General features: G+C 38.7%; 1 protein-coding gene across 1 annotated transcript; it reads right to left on the bottom strand.

Moving 5' to 3' along the window:
* Positions 1 to 10,951: 10,951 nt before the first annotated feature.
* LOC110866751 lies at positions 10,952 to 14,399 on the bottom strand. Its single transcript, XM_022115894.1, has 4 exons — positions 14,111 to 14,399; positions 13,360 to 13,510; positions 12,978 to 13,272; positions 10,952 to 11,098 (listed from the first exon to the last, which is right to left on the bottom strand). The coding sequence occupies exons 1-4, from the start codon at positions 14,397 to 14,399 to the stop codon at positions 10,952 to 10,954; spliced, it is 882 nt and encodes a 293-aa protein (XP_021971586.1).
* Between the last annotated feature and the right edge of the window lie 5,016 nt (positions 14,400 to 19,415).

Consider the following 19,415-nt stretch of genomic DNA (forward strand, 5'->3'; position numbering starts at 1 on the left):
ATTCAGTACTTTGATTTGAATTTGATTAGTCTTCAATCTGATGACAGAACGGTTAAACAAAAATATTTTCTCTTTTTCTTAGTTTAAAACTTTGTATATAAAGTGTCCTTTCTCAAGTAAATGGTAAATTTGCGCAAAAATCCAAGATTTATGCACAAATTTAGGGGGAGAGAGAGACATATATAGTGTTTAGGGGGAGAAAATGAGAAAAATACAAAAACATTAGAAAAATGAAAAAGCCAAAAAGAAGTATTGCATGATATGGGAAGTGAAATAAATGTTCGTGTTAAAGGGTTTGACTAACACATGTAAGGTGCCATAGCTGAAAAGACTAGGATCTACTGTGATATGTCGATAGGCTTGACGCTCAACATGATAAAAGATACTAAGTGATATAAACATAACGAACTATGTATCATGTGGGTAACATACCAACGGCGTATGATTTTATGGTCTTAAATCCTGCGTTGATAGATAGCCAATATCTGAGATTTCGGGTCTTTATATTGTTGAATCATCCGGGGATATCTTGGTTGTTCTTCTGCTTAGAACTAAAATTGTACATGACCCCAGGAAAGAAAGTCACTTGGAATTAGCTCATTTCTATTTGAATGTCTGTATGTTTTCCCGATACACACAATTTTGATCTGATTCTGAAATCTTCTCTGAAAAAGTCGTGTACCTCCTCTGCTGCATCCAGATACATGCTGACCTGGAGGTGCTAGGCAACGACAGCTTCTGCTGCATCCAGATACATGCTGACCTTGCTGTACGTTGTCGCGCTGTAGATCTAAACACCCGAAAGAGGCCCTCTAGTGCCCAAAAGAAACCCTAATAAACCTATATCAAATTGAGAAAAACTCATTTGATCTGTATATTATATCATCTCTGCAAAAGATCTATTCTGTTCTCCTCTCAACCTACTCCCAGTTAAGATTTCAGAAATCTGGATTGGACTTGTGATATATGTGGTAGGGAAGATACTTGCATGATAGAGTGTGCTGTTTATATTTCCGGGATTTGATTAGTATTTATTTGGGTGTTCATTGTTAAGAAATCAAAACATGATAAAACAGATTATATGCAGACCTAGACACGGTCAGGATATCTTAAAGGATGACATCAGTATACTCACCTGCTACGATGAATCGTTGTGCTTACCTTGATCGCGGGGGTATGCCTTGGAATGGGACACACGGGTATAATAGTATAATATTACCTTAAGCATATATAGCAACCTACGTCAGCAAAATCAACAATAATGTTGAGCGGGGACATGATGGCTCTGGGCGATTTTGGCGACCAAGGGAAACCCTAGCTTTCGTTCGTTCTTTCGTTCTTCTTGATCTTCTTCCTGTTTGATTTCGGTTAGCATTTGGGGTGTTGTCGTTCCTTCTGAGTAAGGATACTAGACTTCACCGTGATATCTAATCGTTTGACGTCAGGTTTAAGGTTTTTGTTTCGTTTTTTTTCTGCTAGGGTTTGCTGCCAGATCGTGTGGTTTTGTTGTTCTGTCGTTCTTGTTGCACGTTGCATGGTTCTTGATTTCAGTTGCCATGGATTCTAGTCAGTTCAAGCCTTCGGATATGGATGCTAGACATGTTAAGCCGCCGGATATATTGAGTTCCTCGTTAAACCCTAATAAGGGTTTTGCCGGGGTCAATGAAAACACTGATACAACTCCTAGTTCAACGCCAGGTACTGCTCCGATCCGTGGTATTGGGTTACGGGTAACAAACATTGAAGGTAATACATTGATGCCTATGAGGGGGTTATATTCCACGAATAATCAATCAGTTCTTGACGGGCTGGAGGCCATATCTATACCTGTGGATAACCTATTTGCGGCTGGTGGTTCGTCGTCAATGGCTAACAAGGGTAAACCTGATAGTGTGCATGATGACTGTTACTGGGATACTTATAAGGCGGAAGAATCAGTATCGTATGCTGAAAAAGTTCAGTCTACGCGGATGAAAAGAGAGGTTAACTTCAGACTTATGAAGCCCACGGAATCTAGAGATGATGCGGATGTTGTTATACCGAGAGAGGTGGTGCAGAAGGTTCAAAACAAATTTGATAATGTGCTCTATGGGTACTTTCTAGGGAATCGCTTACCGTTTCCGGTGGTCGAGTATTATGCGAAGAATGTTTGGGCTAAGTATGGGTTTTCGAAGCTTATGATGAACACGTCGGGGTTCTTTTTCTTTAAGTTTGATTCAAAGGAGGGATTGACGAAGGTTTTAGAAGGAGGACCATGGTTAATACGTAAAGTTCCATTATTTCTGAATGTATGGTCTCCGAAGGTTACTCTCAAGAAGGATAGCATCAAAACAGTTCCAGTATGGGTTAAGTTGCACAATGTGCCGATTGCGGTCTACACTGATGATGGATTGAGCTTGCTGGCATCAAAGTTAGGGACCCCTAAAAGGTTAGATTCTTATACAGCCGATATGTGCGTTGACAATTGGGGAAGGAGTAGTTATGCTCGGGCAATGATTGAGATAAATGCTGATAATGAGTTAAAAGATTATATTACTGTGGCTATCCCGAAAATGGATGAGGAGGGTTTTGTTTTGGAACGGGTTAAAGTTGAATATGAGTGGAAGCCGCTCCGCTGTAGTTCATGTTGTTTGTTTGGCCACGATGATAACACATGTCACAAGAAACCTAAAGGTAAGGCTAAGGTGGTAACGGTTGATGAGGAGGGTTTTGTCACTGACAACAGAAGGATGGCGAGGTACTCGTTTCCTCAAAAGAAGCAGAAACCAAGGGTTGTGTATAAGCCAAAGACTAATAAAAACCATGCAAGTACGTCTGGGACGAAGGGGGATACATCGGATGTGCCGTTGTCGAACGCTTTTGAGGTGCTTGATAACAGCAAGAATGAGGAGAAAAGGGACCCGACAAGTGCCAAATCAATGGTTGATGAAACTCATGGGACTCGTATACAACAACCTGAGGAAGTTATCGAGGTGATCCCGACAGAGATGGCTGATTTTATGAGAGGTAACATGAATAATAAAAATTCTGAGGGGGCAAGCACTCCCGGTGACAACGGTTTTAATGGGTAGTATTGCTGCATGGAATGTAAGGGGTCTGAACCAACCCCTGAAACAAAATGAGGTTCGATTATTTATTTCTGAAAATCAGTTGAGTGTGTGTGCCGTGTTGGAGTCTCATGTGAATGTTGTCAACTTAGATAAGATTTGCAAGAAGGTATTCAGGAATTGGAGCTGGACTTCAAATGGCGGAGTCTGTGATAGGGGTACGAGAGTTATATTGGGATGGAATGCTGATGATATTGATCTTATGGTTGTCTCTCAGTCTGATCAGGTTATACATGCCCAAATTCTTTTAAAATCTGTGAAGATTAAGATGTTTTGTTCATTTGTATATGCTGAGAATAAATATCAGGATAGGAGGAGCCTGTGGACTGATCTATGCAATTTTAGGGGCATTACTAATGATGTTCCTTGGGTAGTCATGGGGGATTTTAACGCTGCTTTGAACATGGAGGATTTTCTTACAGGTCCATCTTCTCACACGATTGCGATGAGAGATTTTTATGATTGTGTGCAAAATACTGAGCTTATAGATGTGAAGAGTCATGGGCTTCATTTTACATGGAGTCAAAGACCAAAGGATGGGGTGGGAACTCTTAAGAAGATTGACCGGATTATGGGTAATGTCAAACTTTTAGATGTTTTTCCGGATGCGTATGCTATGTTCCAGCCATTCCGTGTTTCGGATCATGCTCCTGGAATGTTGAGGTTAGCTTCGATGGATACGGGTAGGCCAAAACCTTTTAAGTTTCCAAATTTTATTACGTCGAAGCCTGATTTTGGCCAAGCAGTTACCGCTGAATGGTCTAAAAATGTGGAGGGGGTTGCCATGTATTCTGTTGTTCAAAAAATGAAGAGTTTGAAACCTCACTTTAGGAGGATCCTTCGTAACCAGGGCAATTTACACAAGAGAGTTACTGAGCTGCGGAACCAACTGGATCAGATTCAAAAGCAAGTTGATGCTAGTCCATTTGATACGGCTTTGCGGTCTTCAGAAGCTATTTGTCTTCAAGAGTACAAGATTGCAGCTTATGACGAGGAGTGTTTTCTAAAACAAAAGGCTAAAGTTCAGTGGCTTTGTGCGGGTGATTCAAACACCTCTTACTTTCATAATTATGTGAAAGGCAGGAATGCTCGGAGTAAAATTCATTGCATCAAAGACACGAAGGGGAACCTGTTTGAAGGTGATGATGTGCCTACGGCTCTTCTTGCTCATTACTCGGTTTTCATGGGCACGGAAGATCAAGTTGATAAGGTGGATGATACAGATATGTTTGTTAATGTCTTGCAACCCAATGTGGCAGAAAATATGGTTAGACAGGTTACTGAAGATGAAGTCAAACGGGCGATGTTTAGTATAGGTGAAAATAAGGCGCCGGGTCCGGATGGATATACGTCAGCTTTCTTTAAGAAGTCTTGGGATGTTGTGGGTGGCGAGGTGACTAAGGCAGTGCTTGATTTCTTTAGTAATGGGCAAATTCTTAAACAAATCAATCATACGATTCTTGCATTGGTTCCGAAGGTTGAAACGCCAAATACGGTACTTGATTACCGTCCGATATCGTGCTGTAATGTGTTATATAAGTGTATTAGCAAAATAATCACTGATCGGATTAAAAGGGGCTTGGGATATTTAGTGAATATAAACCAATCTGCGTTTGTTCCTGGAAGGAAGATATCCGATAATATTCTTCTTACTCAGGAACTCATGCATAATTACCATGTAGATCGAGGCCCTCCTAGATGTGCTTTGAAGATTGATATTCAGAAAGCGTATGATACTGTTAGCTGGTCGTTTTTGGAGGAGATCCTAATCAGGTTTGGTTTCCATCAGAAAATGATTTCTTGGATTATGGCTTGTGTCACAACAGTCTCGTATTCGGTTAGCATTAATGGCGAGTTACATGGCTATTTTAGAGGGAAGCGGGGGCTTAGACAAGGAGATCCAATGTCTCCATACTTATTTACATTAGTGATGGAGGTTTTATCTCTTATGTTGCAGAAGATGGCTCTAAATAATGCATTCAGGTTTCATTTGCACTGCTCTAAACAAAAGATAATCAATGTTTCGTTTGCGGATGATCTGTTCGTTTTCGTAAATGGGGACATGGGGTCGGTTCAGCTTATTCAAAGTGTCTTGGGTAAATTCACTAGCGTCTCCGGTCTCGTGCCTAGTCTGCCGAAGAGTACAATATTCTTTTGTAATGTTCCAAGCGATGTCAAATCTAACATTCTGAGTTTGTTGCCGTTTCGTGAGGGCTCTCTTCCGGTCCGTTATCTTGGAGTTCCCCTAATTTCCACCAGACTCTCATTTAGAGACTGCAGAATCCTAGTGGAACGTATGGAGAGGAAGGTTGATAATTGGTTGACTAAATCTTTATCCTTTGCAGGAAGGTTGCAGCTTATTAAGTCTGTCCTATCGGCAATGTATACATATTGGGCGTCGGTGTTCATCTTGCCAATGCGTATTGTGAAGGATCTAGAAAAGAGAATGAGAAGGTTTCTATGGAATGCAAGCTCTTCGAGGAGTACTCGGTCTAAAGTCCCATGGAAAGATGTTTGCAAACCTAAGGAGGAGGGAGGCCTTGGTATCCGTAGTATATCGGAGGTTAACAAAGCCCTTATCACGTCGCATATTTGGAGTATCATCACCAATAGAGAATCTCTATGGGTCCAATGGATTCATGCTTACAGGTTAAAAGGTCGGAACTTTTGGGAGATTCCAGCACGGGGGAATCTGACTTGGAGTTGGCGGAAGATATTAGCCATTCGAAGTTTAGTTCGTCCGTTTGTTTGGAAGTCTATTGGTAACGGTAACGGGACTAATGTGTGGAGTGACAATTGGTGTTCATGCAGTCCCATTCGACATTTCATCACTCCAAGGATGATAGCTCGAGAAGGTTTTACTTTGACAAATACAGTGGCTGACATCATTGATAGTAATGGGGACTGGCGATGGCCACAGGCGTGGTTGGATCTCTTTCCGGTTCTAATAAATGTGGCACGGCCTGTCATCGCTCAAGATATGGAGGACAGGTTTGGATGGAAAAGTTTTGATGGGAAAATAGGTCACTTTACTTCTTGGGAGGCATGGAATAATTTGCGGGTTAGGGAGAACAAGGTGGCATGGGTAAACATGGTGTGGTATGGCCAATGTATTCCAAGACATTCGTTCCATATTTGGTTGGTGATAACAAACAAGCTGAAAACTCAAGATAGATTGGCGGTGTGGGAAGCGGGGAGTGAGACGAACCTAATACTTATGTGTTGTCCTTTATGTAAGTATGGTCGAGACTCAAGAGATCATCTATTCTTTCAATGCTGTTTTTCGGCTAAGGTTTGGAACATTGTCAACAAAAGGGTTGATATGGGGATGGTTAATGATACGTGGAGTTCGGTAATGGCTTGGGTTGATCAGCATGCGAACTCAAAGAAGCTGGAGCATATTGTGTGCAAGCTTGTTGTAGCGGCTTCTACATACTTCATATGGCAAGAACGTAACAACCGACTGTTTTCAAACCTGCAACGGAGTGAAAATACGGTAGCACAGCTGATTCTTGATATAGTGCGGCTTCGGATTATGGGGTTCAAGGTGAGCGGTGATGTTAACCATCGGAAGCTACTGGAAAGATGGAAGATAAAGGAGGATGACCCGGGTTAATGGCTAGTGATAGTTGTCTAGTGTAGTTCGTTAGTAGTTTTGTTGGGTCGGTTGTTGTTTTTGTCTTTTGGCATGGCTGTATTTAGTTTGGGTTGTGTTGGTTTGTTTTGCCTAGGCTTGGGTTGTCAAGTCTAGTAGTGTGTGGCAACTTTTGTCACACCCTGTTCTTTGATTATTTATAAAATTTACCGGGGTAACCCTTTACCCAAAAAAATATTACCTTAAGCATATCACGAAGTTGAAAAAAATGAAAGTTGAGCGTTAAAGTTTAAGTGGACAAACATATTGGCAATCGCATAGACCAGTTTGATTAGGCTCGTACTGAAAAGTGTTTCTTAGTCTGCCTGAGAACGAATTTTGATCCCATTTGCAATTGTAATTGTATATTATGGTAGTTGTTTATATTTTGAGTTTTTATTTGTTTTAGTTTTTGAAAATTAAAAAAATTAAAAAAAAATAGAAAAATTCAAAAAAAACCAAAAATAGTGTGTTTATTTGTTTCTCTTAAAAATTAAAAATGTAACCGTTCTTGAAGATTTGACTGATCATCAAAAGTTAAAAGAATTTAAATCGTGAAATTTCATATACCTAGTGTTCATGTGGTACTCTCCCTGTTGCATAAGAAATGTTTGCTTATGAGTTTGTGAGCATGTGCAGAACTTGATTTCAATCAAGAACAGGGGTTGATGAAGAAGGAGATACTGTTAGTTGCTGAAGAAGTCTGAAGCAGCACAACAACAAGATGTACCTGAGTCAGAAGAACCGGATACGAGACGCCGTCTGACAGTGAAAGTACATTTGAAGAAGTACCGTGAACCTGCTTGAAAGACAAAGACTGAAGAAGAAAAGAGTTGCTGAGAATCCTCCTCTCACATTCTTTTTGACAAGATTTTCAAGCAAAAGCTGATCGAGATCCTGATATGAAGCTAACCACAAGAGCTGTAGAAAGAGACCCAGTGCTGAGAGTTCAGAAGTCAAGAACTTCCACAACATCTGCAGCTTAGAGACAACCATAGATTTTGTTGAAGACGTTGCTGAATTCAAGTTGAAGACAATTTGATGGCATCAGTCTAGGGGGAGATTGTTAGGCCCTAAAGTGTGAGACTGACGCATCAAATTAATACAACGGACTATGGTTACGAACTGGGCTTTACCGGGTTAGTTTATATTAGGTTTTGGACCTTTATAGGTCACTTGGGCCAAGCTTTAGGCCATGTGGGCCAAGCAGGCCCAAGGGGAGCCCATGTAGGGACTTGGGCTTAAGTTAGTATATAAACAAGTTTTCTACTTGTTTTAGGGTTGGATCTTCAGAGTTACAATTTCTCTAGTTAGAGAGAGGCAATTGGTGGTGAACTTGTACCAGACGATTTTGCTTGTCAAAGTAATAGAATCGTGTGCAAGTTTAAAGGTGATTCGGTTTGTTCTTCGTTTCCATATTTTCGGTTCGTAGTTTCATATTTTTCGATTCGTTCTTGAATCACATCAAGTTTGGATTCCGCACAAACTTGGTGTTGTTTGATATCATTGAAAGATCCGGTAAACGGGACTTACAGAAAAACAAGATGAAGAGATAACCCCGAATCTACAAATGATTGTTACACAAACTAATTTTTCCGGAAAAACCATTCTGATTAAAACAAACTTAAGTGTTTTGAAATCATTATGGGAAAATAGTTTGTTGTGAGGGGGAGTTCTGATTGTTTATGCCAGGTGGATAGAGAATTGAAGTGATTCTCATCATGTTGTCAATTTTGTACAGTTTGTTTCAAATTTTCCCAGAAAATCAAAATTGAGACATATTTTGATTTTAGGGGGAGTAAAATTTTAAAAAAATTAGAAAATTTGAAAATGTCAAAAACATTGAAAAATTGTAAAAATGAGTTTTTGTTGCAAAAAAGGAGGAAATGATAGTAAATCAGTTGGACTATCACAGCACGCTAAAGAAATGTAATGCAAAAGGTGATAAACGATCTCACTAAAGATGTGACGATAGGCTCAGCTAGACTAGTAGATTTGCGATAACGATACAAACTTAAAATGTAAAAGCCTAGTTCTAGTGGGAACATGGTTGAAAGCATAGTACTTAGTTTTGTCCTTCTTGACTGTGTGCCTACTCGGTAATCGCTAAATGCCAAAAAGCATAAAACTGGTTGAGTTTGTGAACTTTCACAACTTTGCTGAAAAGTCGCTGTGATTGTGCATTTCATTTTGCAAAGATTTAAACTTGTTTGATTTCTTTATTTTGTTTAAGCATCGGACATCCTCTGCGTATACGGAAGTATCGACCTGGATGTTGTTGCCTAAACGTTCTGCTTTATTTTCTTTGGTGTTTCGTTTAAGCTTTGGACCTCCTCTGCGTATACGGAAGTATCGACCTGGTGGTTAAAGCCTAAACAACTTCAACTTGTTTTATTTTCTTATTTTGTTTAAACATTGGACTTTCTCTGCGTATACGGAAGTATCGACCTGATTGTTAATGTTTAAACATTCTGCTTTGTTTTCGCACAAATCACAGTTGATGAAAGTTTAAAGGCATTACTTGAGTTAGTGTATTGCATGATGAGGGGATATGCTGAGATCGTGGGGTCCATAAGAACTTAGTGCATAATTAATATACCTTAAGTGGACAACAATATCGTCAATCAACGTGAATCGTTTAGAACTTAAAACGATTAAAAGCTTAACGGTGCTTGTGTTATGTTTCAAAAACTGATATGATCCTCGTGCACAAACTCACAAAAATATGTTTGTTTGCATTTAATTTCTGTTTTTGCATTTATGTTTCATATTTTCAAAAATCCAAAAAGATTTTCGACAACTGATGGTGAAGAGCTGATTTTCAAAATCTCAAAGGTTAAACTTGATGAACAGTCAGTTTGGTTTGGGAGAAAGTGTTAGATTGTGAAGATTTAAAATGCAAAAGTGGTTCATTAACTTGATGACTATAGTTAATGTTAATCAACAGTTTGATCTTCATAATTTTTCTTATATGATTTGCTGATTCATTAAATTGAATTGCAAATTGTATTAGTTTGTGATAGTGTGGTTAAGTTTTGCAGGTTTCTGATCCTGTTGCTTCGGATAGCTAGGAGATAAATCAGAACCAGAGAAGATCTGAAATGGAGAAAGCCAGGAGTTGATTTCAATGGTGATAACAATTTCCAGACAAAGATCCCAGCATGATGATAGGGGGAGTCTGATGAAAGTTAGAGCCAGAGAATGATCCAGGCATATGATTCCAGGAGGAAATTCCTGAAGAAAAGAGTTAATTCCAGGCAGAGTTCCTGAAGAAGACCGAACAAGAGTGAAGAGCTGAAAATGATTGAAGACTCTCACTAAAGATTCTGTCAACATTCAAGGGGGAGTCTGTTGGTGCAGTTGTCTGTCGACTACATCTTAGTTCGAGTCTTACGGCAGAGCTGATTGTATAGGAATAGGAGAGTGAGAAAGTTTGTATAGAATTAAAGTAATTGGACCGCTCATTAGTCCAACTAGGTTTAGGATCGCTCGAGCGGACATGTGGATGAACCGCTCGAATGACATGTTAATGGGCCGCTTATGTGATCATTATGTTGGATCGCTTATCTGGTAAGTAGTTGGATCGCTCATATGGACATGTCCATATGAGCGGCCCATAACTTCTATATAAGTGGTCCTAATGAGCGATCCATATAGTTGTAGAGTACGGATATGTGTGTGAAAAGGTGTAGCTCTGTCCGTTTGTCTCCACATTCTTGTAACTTGTTAGCGGATCAATAAAGGAGACAGTTAAATAGTGAAATCAAGCTTTACGAAGACTAATTCAATGAATTCCGCCTCTGAACTAGTCTAAGTGCTCTTCTGATCGACTCATCGGGTCAGCAAACGATCCTACATACTGTAACTGTCTACTGATGTACTATCATTTCCTCTTTTTACGCAAAACTCAAAATTTTTGAATTTTATCATGTTTTTGGCTTTTTCAAATTTTCTAATGTTTTTGTATTTTCTAACAATTTTTCTCCCCCTAAAATGCAAAATCATTAAAAATTTGACAACCGATACTGATAGCTTTGTCTCGCCATCCATTTTCTACTTAAAGTGCTCTGATTTGCAGATAATCTACTATCAAGTACCCCCATGATTTACAACTCATTGATTTTGACAGTTAGAAAACCGTTTTTCAATCTGTGACAGTAATCATGTTTGTTCAGCCGTGAGGGTTTCGGCATAGTCCATCAACACTTATTCAAACAAACTTAACAACAAACAATACACACAGTACACAAATCAACAAATAAACTCCCTGTTTGACACAAAACCAGGGTTCTTCAACCTCTTCCTGTGCCAGGCTGCTCCAACTAACAATCTCACAATCTTCAGTACCATTAGGCACCTGCACAATCAACAATTTGATCATTTGAACAAAGCAACCCAAGCCTGTTTAGACTCAGGTAATTGAACATGAATTCTTCCATGTAAAACTAGATAATTCCTGTCATTTTTCTCCAAAACATCATCAATTTTAACCTCAACTTTTTCTTCTTTTATCGAATTGATATGTTTCTTAACACTCCACACTTGACCTCCCGGAGTACCTCTTTTGTAAAAATTTGTTCCTTTCTGAACCTTTTGATTTTGAACAACATTTTTAGGTTTCCAAAACTCTTGAGGTTTTGTCATATCGACAGATGTTCTCCAACTCTGTGTTGTTCTCAATCTGGGTGTGTGAGAATTCCAGGTCTGTCTAGAATTGAACCTGTTCGGGTTTGATTTCCAGTTTTGATTTGAGGCAAACTTGTTTGTAGTATAACTCCAAGTTTGTCTCGAATCAAATCTGGTTGACCTTGGTTTCCCACTCTCAGATTTTTGTTCTTTAACATCAACAGGCTTTGGATTTGGACACTTTCGTGCAACATGTCCAATTTGATCACATTTAAAACACACTTTCTTTGAAACATCCTTGGCCTGATGTTGTTTCTTTTTCATAGCCTCAAACTCTGCATTAGACTGTTGTCCAATTTTGAGTTTTTCTTCTTCTGTGAAGCTTTTTCCTTGAACAAAACTCATTTTTGTCTGAAAATTTGGCATTTCATTTCATTTCTGTTTTGATTTTGTTTCTTCTTATAACCCAAACCAGCCTTCATGTTTTTCTTCTTAGAACCAGGTTTGTTATAAGAACCTTTGTAACCTTTACCAGCAAACTTCGACATTTCAGATTTCTCAATTTCAACCATCTTGAAAACTTTGTCAATTTTCTCTGAAATCACATTCTGAATCGGGAAAACAACATCTAAGAATAGATTGTCTGATCCAATCATGGTATAAACCAATCCTTTTGAATCATCATTCAAATTCTTCTCGGATTTTGTATCTTTTAGATATCCATCATAAAGATTTCCTTCATCTTCATCCTGTGATTCAGACTTACCTTTTGTAGACTCATCTTTCAAAACACTATCAACCACCTTACTTACCACCTCTGAATCATTAGCATCATCAGATTTGGTGTAAGTCACATCGATACTTTCAGGTAATTGGTCAGCTATGTTCAAACCCTTTTCCACCTTTTCCTCATCATAAAAAGTATAATTGTTTCTCAATGGTGGTGGTACCTGATGAAATTCTGAACCAATACCCTTTTTGCAATTTTCAGTATATTTGTCATCTGGTGTGATGTTGAAAATGCGTTCGAGAATGTACGAAGAGTTATGATAACTTTGAAGTTTTGTAACAATCTTTTCTTTTTCAGCCAAGACTTGTTTAAGATTAGCAATTTCATCAACACATTTGTTCAATTCAATTTGCTTTTCTTTAAACTTTCTTTCATACATTTCTTTTGTTGTTAAAGTTTCAGACAGTCTTTGATCAAAACTTTTGACTTGGCTCTTGAAAGTATCATAAGCTTCTTGTACTCTCTGACTCGACCATTTTAAAGAATCATATTGTTTTTGTAACTCAAGAAATTTAGATTCTTTCTCAACACAATCAACACATTTTGCGGCACATTTTTCTTTCAAAATCTTATTTTCTTCTTCAAAATCATGACATTTCTGTGTTAATTTCTCAACTTTTAATTTTACACTTTCTTCTGTTTCAATTCTTTCTTTACATTTCATTTTTAAAACATCTTCAAGTTTATTCATTTCATTATCTTTTATTTTTATAATTTCATCTTTTTCTGTACAGGCTTTGCACACTTCTATGCAATTCCTGCACTTGTTTTCATTTTTATCAACAATCTCAACATTTAATAAGTTAGAAGATTTATTTACCTCATTTTCTTTCAGCACCAAATCTTCTTTCTCAGCTTTCTGATCTTCCACTGCATTCTCCTCTTTTCCTTCTTTCTCTTCAGCATTTTCTTTCTCTTCAGATTTCTGTGCTTTTTCAGCAGCAGTCTTCGCATCAGCCTTCACTTCTTCAATCAACTTCTTCAATTCTTCTTCTTTTCCCTTTCTCATCTCTACTACCTTCGGTAGACTTGCTTCAAAAACCTCCATTAACTTGTTCATCAAATTTGGCAGATAACCTTTATCAGAAACCCTTCTTGTGTTGAAAGTTCCCTCACTTGGAAATAAATTGGTTACAGCATCAAAATCCACTTTTGACGGATCGACTACTGGATTACCCTGTGGATCCGTGTAACACTCCAACTCTTCATTCCATCTCTTGGCTCTTTGTGCTTCTGGAAATGGTTCATTCAATTTTCTAATCTCCCATCTCGCACTGTCTCTTCGCCACCAGGCATCATGATCATCATTTGCAACAAATGCATATCCAACTGCATCTTTTTCTGGTAGAACCTCTTTGCTCCAATCATAACCTTCATCATCATATATAACTGCAAGAGCCCTTGATTTTTCTTCCTGCTGTTTCAATCTTGGTGGCTCAGACTTGTTCTGATGGTAAATCGCTTTTTTGTGATAATCTTCGTTGAACGGGTTCTCAGAATCATCAGCAGCATACACATTTCTGCACTCGCGCTTGAAGTGACCTTTTTGTTTGCATTTGAAGCATGTCACTTTGGATTTATCAAATCCCAGTTTGGTAGATGGTCCCCCAATTGACTTTCTCCCCGTGATCTCCATGAACCGCTGTGCTTGACGAACCGCATTGGCCATGCACCATCTTATATCCATTAGTTCCCTCTCCTCGGGGTCTAATTGATCATAATCTTCTTTCATCAAATTGGTATTGCCAATCTTCCCTGCAACGAGGCTTTCATACGATTCAAGTACGGATGCCAAGAAAACCATCTGTTGTTTCGCCGATTCTTCGCTGAAGTTCTGCCCATTCTTCAAATCAACTGCGATGTTACACTGGAATAGATTCTTTGAAGCAGATTGGTCTGAAGTGTTTGAAGAAGATCCACTGTGAAGACTTTCATTGTTCACTGAATTTGAACTTTCTGCAGAAAACGCTGTTTTTGGAGATCCAGCCTGTGGTGCATTTCCTCTGTAGTAAAGTTCCACATTCTGCTGATAAGCTGGACTGTTGACTTTGGATCTTTTTATCTCCAACACATGGCTTTCATGCCTTTCAATCAGCAAATCCACTTTTAAATCATCTGGCTTGATTGTATTTTTTAGCATAAGAGCAAAATATTGCCACTCTTGATCATTGGGCAATGCATCAAACAATTTATTCACCATCTCTTCTTCAGGATATGAGATTTCATATCTGGCTAGCTCCATTTTCAGATGTCCAAATCTCTCAATCATCTTACAAACAGATTCATTTTTCATGCAATTGAACACATCAAACTCTTTACGCAACAATTTCTTTTTGTTTTTAACAATTTCATTACTACCAACACACTTTTTCTCTAATGCTTCCCACAATCTCTTTGAAGTTTTTTCTTGTTCAAGTAACAAGATAATATCCTCTCTCACTGACTGTTTGATCAACGTTATCATTCTATATTCAGTCACAACCTCTTTTATATCTTTTTCAGTAAAATCTTTCTCATCTATTAACTGTCCTCCTTCTTTCACTGGTGCTTTATATTCACTCACTAATTTTAACCAGCTTTCAGGAGCGAAAGCTTTTACCCAACCTTCAAACCTGTTTTTCCACCAATTATAGTCTTCGACTTTCATCAACTTTGGTGGCTTCTGTTGACTTCCATACATGTTTTCGAACTTCAAATTCTCAGAAATTTCTCTCGAATATTCTTTCAACTCAGATCTTCTATCTGACGATTCGGAAGTGAACGCGTTATAGAATGTGTTGTAGAATTCTTCACCATTGTTTGACATCTTGAATCACCTGAAATTCAATGACCTGGAAGCAAACAAACAAACTTAATCAGTTTAAACAATATCAAGTAATTTGAAATACACTGACACTCGATTTTCGTGAAATGATCTTGACACTTGGACGAAATCAGATTGAATGTATGAGCGAAACCAGATTGGACAAATAAGCGAGACTCCTTTGAACAAATGAGCGGACCAACCAAAATGACCGAATAAGCGAACTAACAACTTGACCGAATAAGCGAACTTGATTAGACAGATAAGCGGATCTCCGGTTGAACCAAATAAGCGAATCTATCAAGGTATGGATAAGCGGGCCTTTCATGACAAATAAGCGTACCAGGTAATGTCTGAATGAGCGGACCTGGTAAGTTTCTGTTCGAGCGAATCTCAACTTGTCTGAATGAGCGGATCTACACAGTTCGAATAAGCAGACCTAAGCAGTTTCGAGCGAATCTAATGAGCGAACCTTATGATTTTCGAGCGGATCTAGGTATTTTCGAGCGAAACTACAACAACTTATGTTCACTGGAGCGAACCTGTGTATTAATCAAAAAGCGGACCTATATTCGAAGGTCATTTTGTCCATATTTAGCTCGAATTTTAGTCAGAAAGTTTCAAGGGTTTGTTATTATCCACTAATACACATTCTGTGAAATATTTGTCCAATTTTAACCGTGGAAACTTGTTCAAATCGAAAAAGAAGGTGTAGAATACAGAAAACGGATCCAATTTGAGCTAAACTCTTCCTCCTGAGCTCTGATACCACTTGTTGGATCGTCGTTGACCCTGAATGAGTCGATCAGAAGAGTCGTTTATCTAATTCAAAGGCGGAATCAGTGAATCAGACGCTCAAACTAAATATAATGCTTCTTATATTGATTCTTGACAATGTTTACAACCTGGAAGCAATTTGGCAGCACTTCGTTACACTTTCAGATCCGTACCAAATGAACTAACATGTGCACCTATATATAGTGGTTCTGGTTCGCTCATAGAGACACCACATGAGCGGACCTATGAGTTAAATGCAGGTTCGCTTATATGGTCTACCATTTGAGCGGACCTAGTTGCATTGTGGTTCGCTCATATGGACAATGTCTATATAAGCGGACCTACTTGCTTAACCACCACTTTTCGTATCTCGAACCTCGTGCATTAGATATTCTATCCTATCCTATTACATTACATGATACAAGACGAAGTCAATAGACGTAGTGCACTAACACAAACTCTTTAAAATAACTTCATTTTAGTGTCTATAATCTGCTCATAACTGATTTTTACTAAATCATACTCAAATCACCTTTTTAAGATCACATATCATCATGCATGTCTAAGTATATGCATCTAGTATACCCATATCATAACATCATCATCTGACATGATCTTAAATGCATCAAAACTTCACTAACATCATACTCTTTCAAATATTACACATAACACTTTCATCCTTCAAATAATTCATGTTCATTCATACTTAGATCTTTCACATTTAAGATTATACAACAACTTTTACATGCATGAATACATATATACATACATATATACGGATTACATATACACACACATACTTCCAAAAATTTACTTTTCAATATATCACTTTCAAATCTCTAATCACTTTAGAACCTTCTTGCATGACAACCAAAAATTCCTTCAATCATCATATTTTTCAAGAAATCAAACAAATCAAGAACTTTTTATCAAAACTCAAAATACAACTTGTACACATACAAACACACACAATCGGCCATATGCACATACGTGCACACACCCATTTTTATTTTGTTCAAAACTCATTTGTTTGTTAGTTTCAAGTTAGTGTTTAGATTCAAGAATCAAGAGAAACTTTCACTATCTTCTTTGTCATTATGAATCAAGAACAATGTTTAAAGATAATATTTTATACCTTTAAGATTTTTAGTGGGTTTTTGATAAAGATGGTGATTTAGGGTCTTGTTCTTGCTTGAAGCTACTTGAAATCACCTCCAAACCTTCTTATGAGCTTGCAATCACCATGTAAAGGCCTTGATTCTTCATGATTTGAACTTGAAAATGATATGTTGGTGTGTGAAGAGGGTGTTCGGCCAATAGTGTTCAAGAGGAGAGAGAGAGAAGTTTTTGAATTTGTGTCTTGGGATATGAAGCTGTATGGAAGGTTTATGGAACATAATCATCACCGCCATTCTCTAGGCCATGACAAGTGTCCTTATTGCATGAATCAAGAGAATGTGGGCTGCCATAGTGCCGCCACATTTACTCCCTCTCTCATAAAATATGTATAAATACACATATATATATATATAGATTTAGGATTAAAACTGGTATTTTACTGATTACCGGGTATTTTATCTAGCGTTTTAATCCCGTTTTAGTGTGTTTTAAATTATTTTTATCATTATATAAAAATAATCACTTAAAATTATTACTGAAATAATTACCAGTTGCCTTGACTGGCTGCGTTGACGGTATTTTGTTTAATTCGCGCAGTATCGCGCGGTACGCGCTCAAAAACTCGAAAAATAGAGTTTCTTAGCGTTTTAATTTATTTTTCCTCATGGATATGAGTAAAATTATTTTTCTAATCATAACAGACTATTTTTAGGATTTTAACACTGATCGGGTGGTCACCGACGTTCGTTTCGCATTTTAATCGTTACGCGATAAGCGTTAGTTTTATCATTGCCAACACAATTTTTATGTACATTTAAATTTACCAACACATCAAGTATCATATATTAACATCACAATCAGTCACAAACAGCCATTTTACATGTTCACTACACAGATTACTATTGTACGGTACGACCTGAGAGGTCGGGTGTCATAGTCTCCCCCTGTTTAGGGAATTTCGTCCCCGAAATTCTACTTTACAGATTTCGTTTTCGCACTCGGTGGGAAGAGATGAGGATATTTCTATTGCATTTGGTCCTGTCGCTCCCAGGTTAACTCGGGTCCACGCTTAGAATTCCAGCGGACTTTGATCAACTCAATCCTACTCCTCATGAGTTTCTGGGTTTTCCGATCCAGAACCTCTACTGGTTCTTCGATAAACCTCAGTTTATCGTCCACTCGGACTTCTCTAGGGGGTATAATTAGTGCCTCATCGGACAGACACTTTTTCAGGTTGGAGACATGGAATACATCATGTACTCCACTCAGCTCCTGTGGCAACTTGAGCCTATACGCGACTGGTCCAACTCGAGATGCGATTTCGAAAGGACCTATATAACACGGGCTCAACTTTCCCCCTTTCCCAAACCTCACAATGCCCTTCCAAGGCGATACCTTCAACATAACTCTATCACCAACTTGAAACTCCAGCGGTTTCCTTCGGTTATCCGCATAACTCTTCTGTCGATCCGCGGCAGCCTTCAACCTATTCTTGATCTGCACGACTTTCTCCGTGGTCTCTTGAATAAGCTCGGGTTTGGTCAAATGCTTCTCGCCAACTTCAGCCCAACAGAGCGGTGATCGACACTTCCTTCCATACAGGGCTTCAAATGGAGCGGCTTTTATGCTAGCGTGGTAACTATTGCTGCAAGAAAACTCTGCCAAAGGCAAATGAGTATCCCAACTTCCACCGAAATCAATCGCACACGCTCTTAGCATATCCTCTAACGTATGAATGGTCCTCTCGCTCTGACCATCCGTTCTAGGATGATATGCAGTATTCATATCCAAACGAGAACATAGCGATTTCTGGAGAGATCGCCAAAACCTGGAGTCAAATCGTCCATCCCTATCTGAAATGATTGACACTGGTACTCCATGATGGGCTACAATCTCGTTAAGGTACAACTGCGATATCTTCTCCGTATTTTCTGTTTCCTTAAGTGCCAGGAAATGAGCAGACTTTGTCAATCGATCCACAATTACCTAGATCATATTGTGTCCACGCAACGTACGGGGTAACTTGGTGATAAAGTCCATCGTAAGATGTTCCCACTTCCACTTAGGAATCTCTGGTTGCTGCAGAAGCCCAAACGGCTTCTGATGCTCAGCTTTAACCTTAGAGCACGTCAGACATTTACTCACATAGGCCGCAATGTCTCTCTTCACCTTATTGTCCTGATACATCTTGGTAGAACCTGGGTGAATGGAATACTTGGATTTATGAGCTTCATTCATAACCAATTCACGGAGGTTACCTTTAAGCGGAACCCAGACTCGGTTCATGAAGTACATTACTTCATCCGCTTTTGGTATCAATTTACATTCTAAGCCCTTCAAACCTTCTCTTCTCAACCCTTCATCCTTCAAAGCTTCTCGCTGTGCATCACGAATTCGATCGGCCAAGCTCGTCTGTATGGTTAAACCCAAAGCGCGCGCACGTAGAGGCTTTTCCCGTTCCTTCCTGCTGAGCGCATCTACAACAACGTTTGCTTTCCCTGGGTGATAAAGGATATCACACTCATAATCGTTGAGTAACTCTACCCAACATCGTTGTCG

The sequence above is a fragment of the Helianthus annuus genome, chromosome 7, assembly GCF_002127325.2.
Source record: "Helianthus annuus cultivar XRQ/B chromosome 7, HanXRQr2.0-SUNRISE, whole genome shotgun sequence".
Lineage (NCBI taxonomy): Eukaryota > Viridiplantae > Streptophyta > Magnoliopsida > Asterales > Asteraceae > Helianthus > Helianthus annuus.

Excerpts from the sequence above, each read along its gene's own strand:
- LOC110866751 (XM_022115894.1), bottom strand. The coding sequence starts at position 14,399 with ATGGAGCTAGCCAGATATGAAATCTCATATCCTGAAGAAGAGATGGTG. Across the intron at positions 13,511-14,110 it reads AACAGCGTTTTCTGCAGAAA|AGGTTCTACCAGAAAAAGAT; the intron begins GTTCAAATTCAG and ends ATTGGAGCAAAG. Across the intron at positions 13,273-13,359 it reads GCCAAGAGATGGAATGAAGA|TGAGGGAACTTTCAACACAA; the intron begins GTTGGAGTGTTA and ends TTTATTTCCAAG.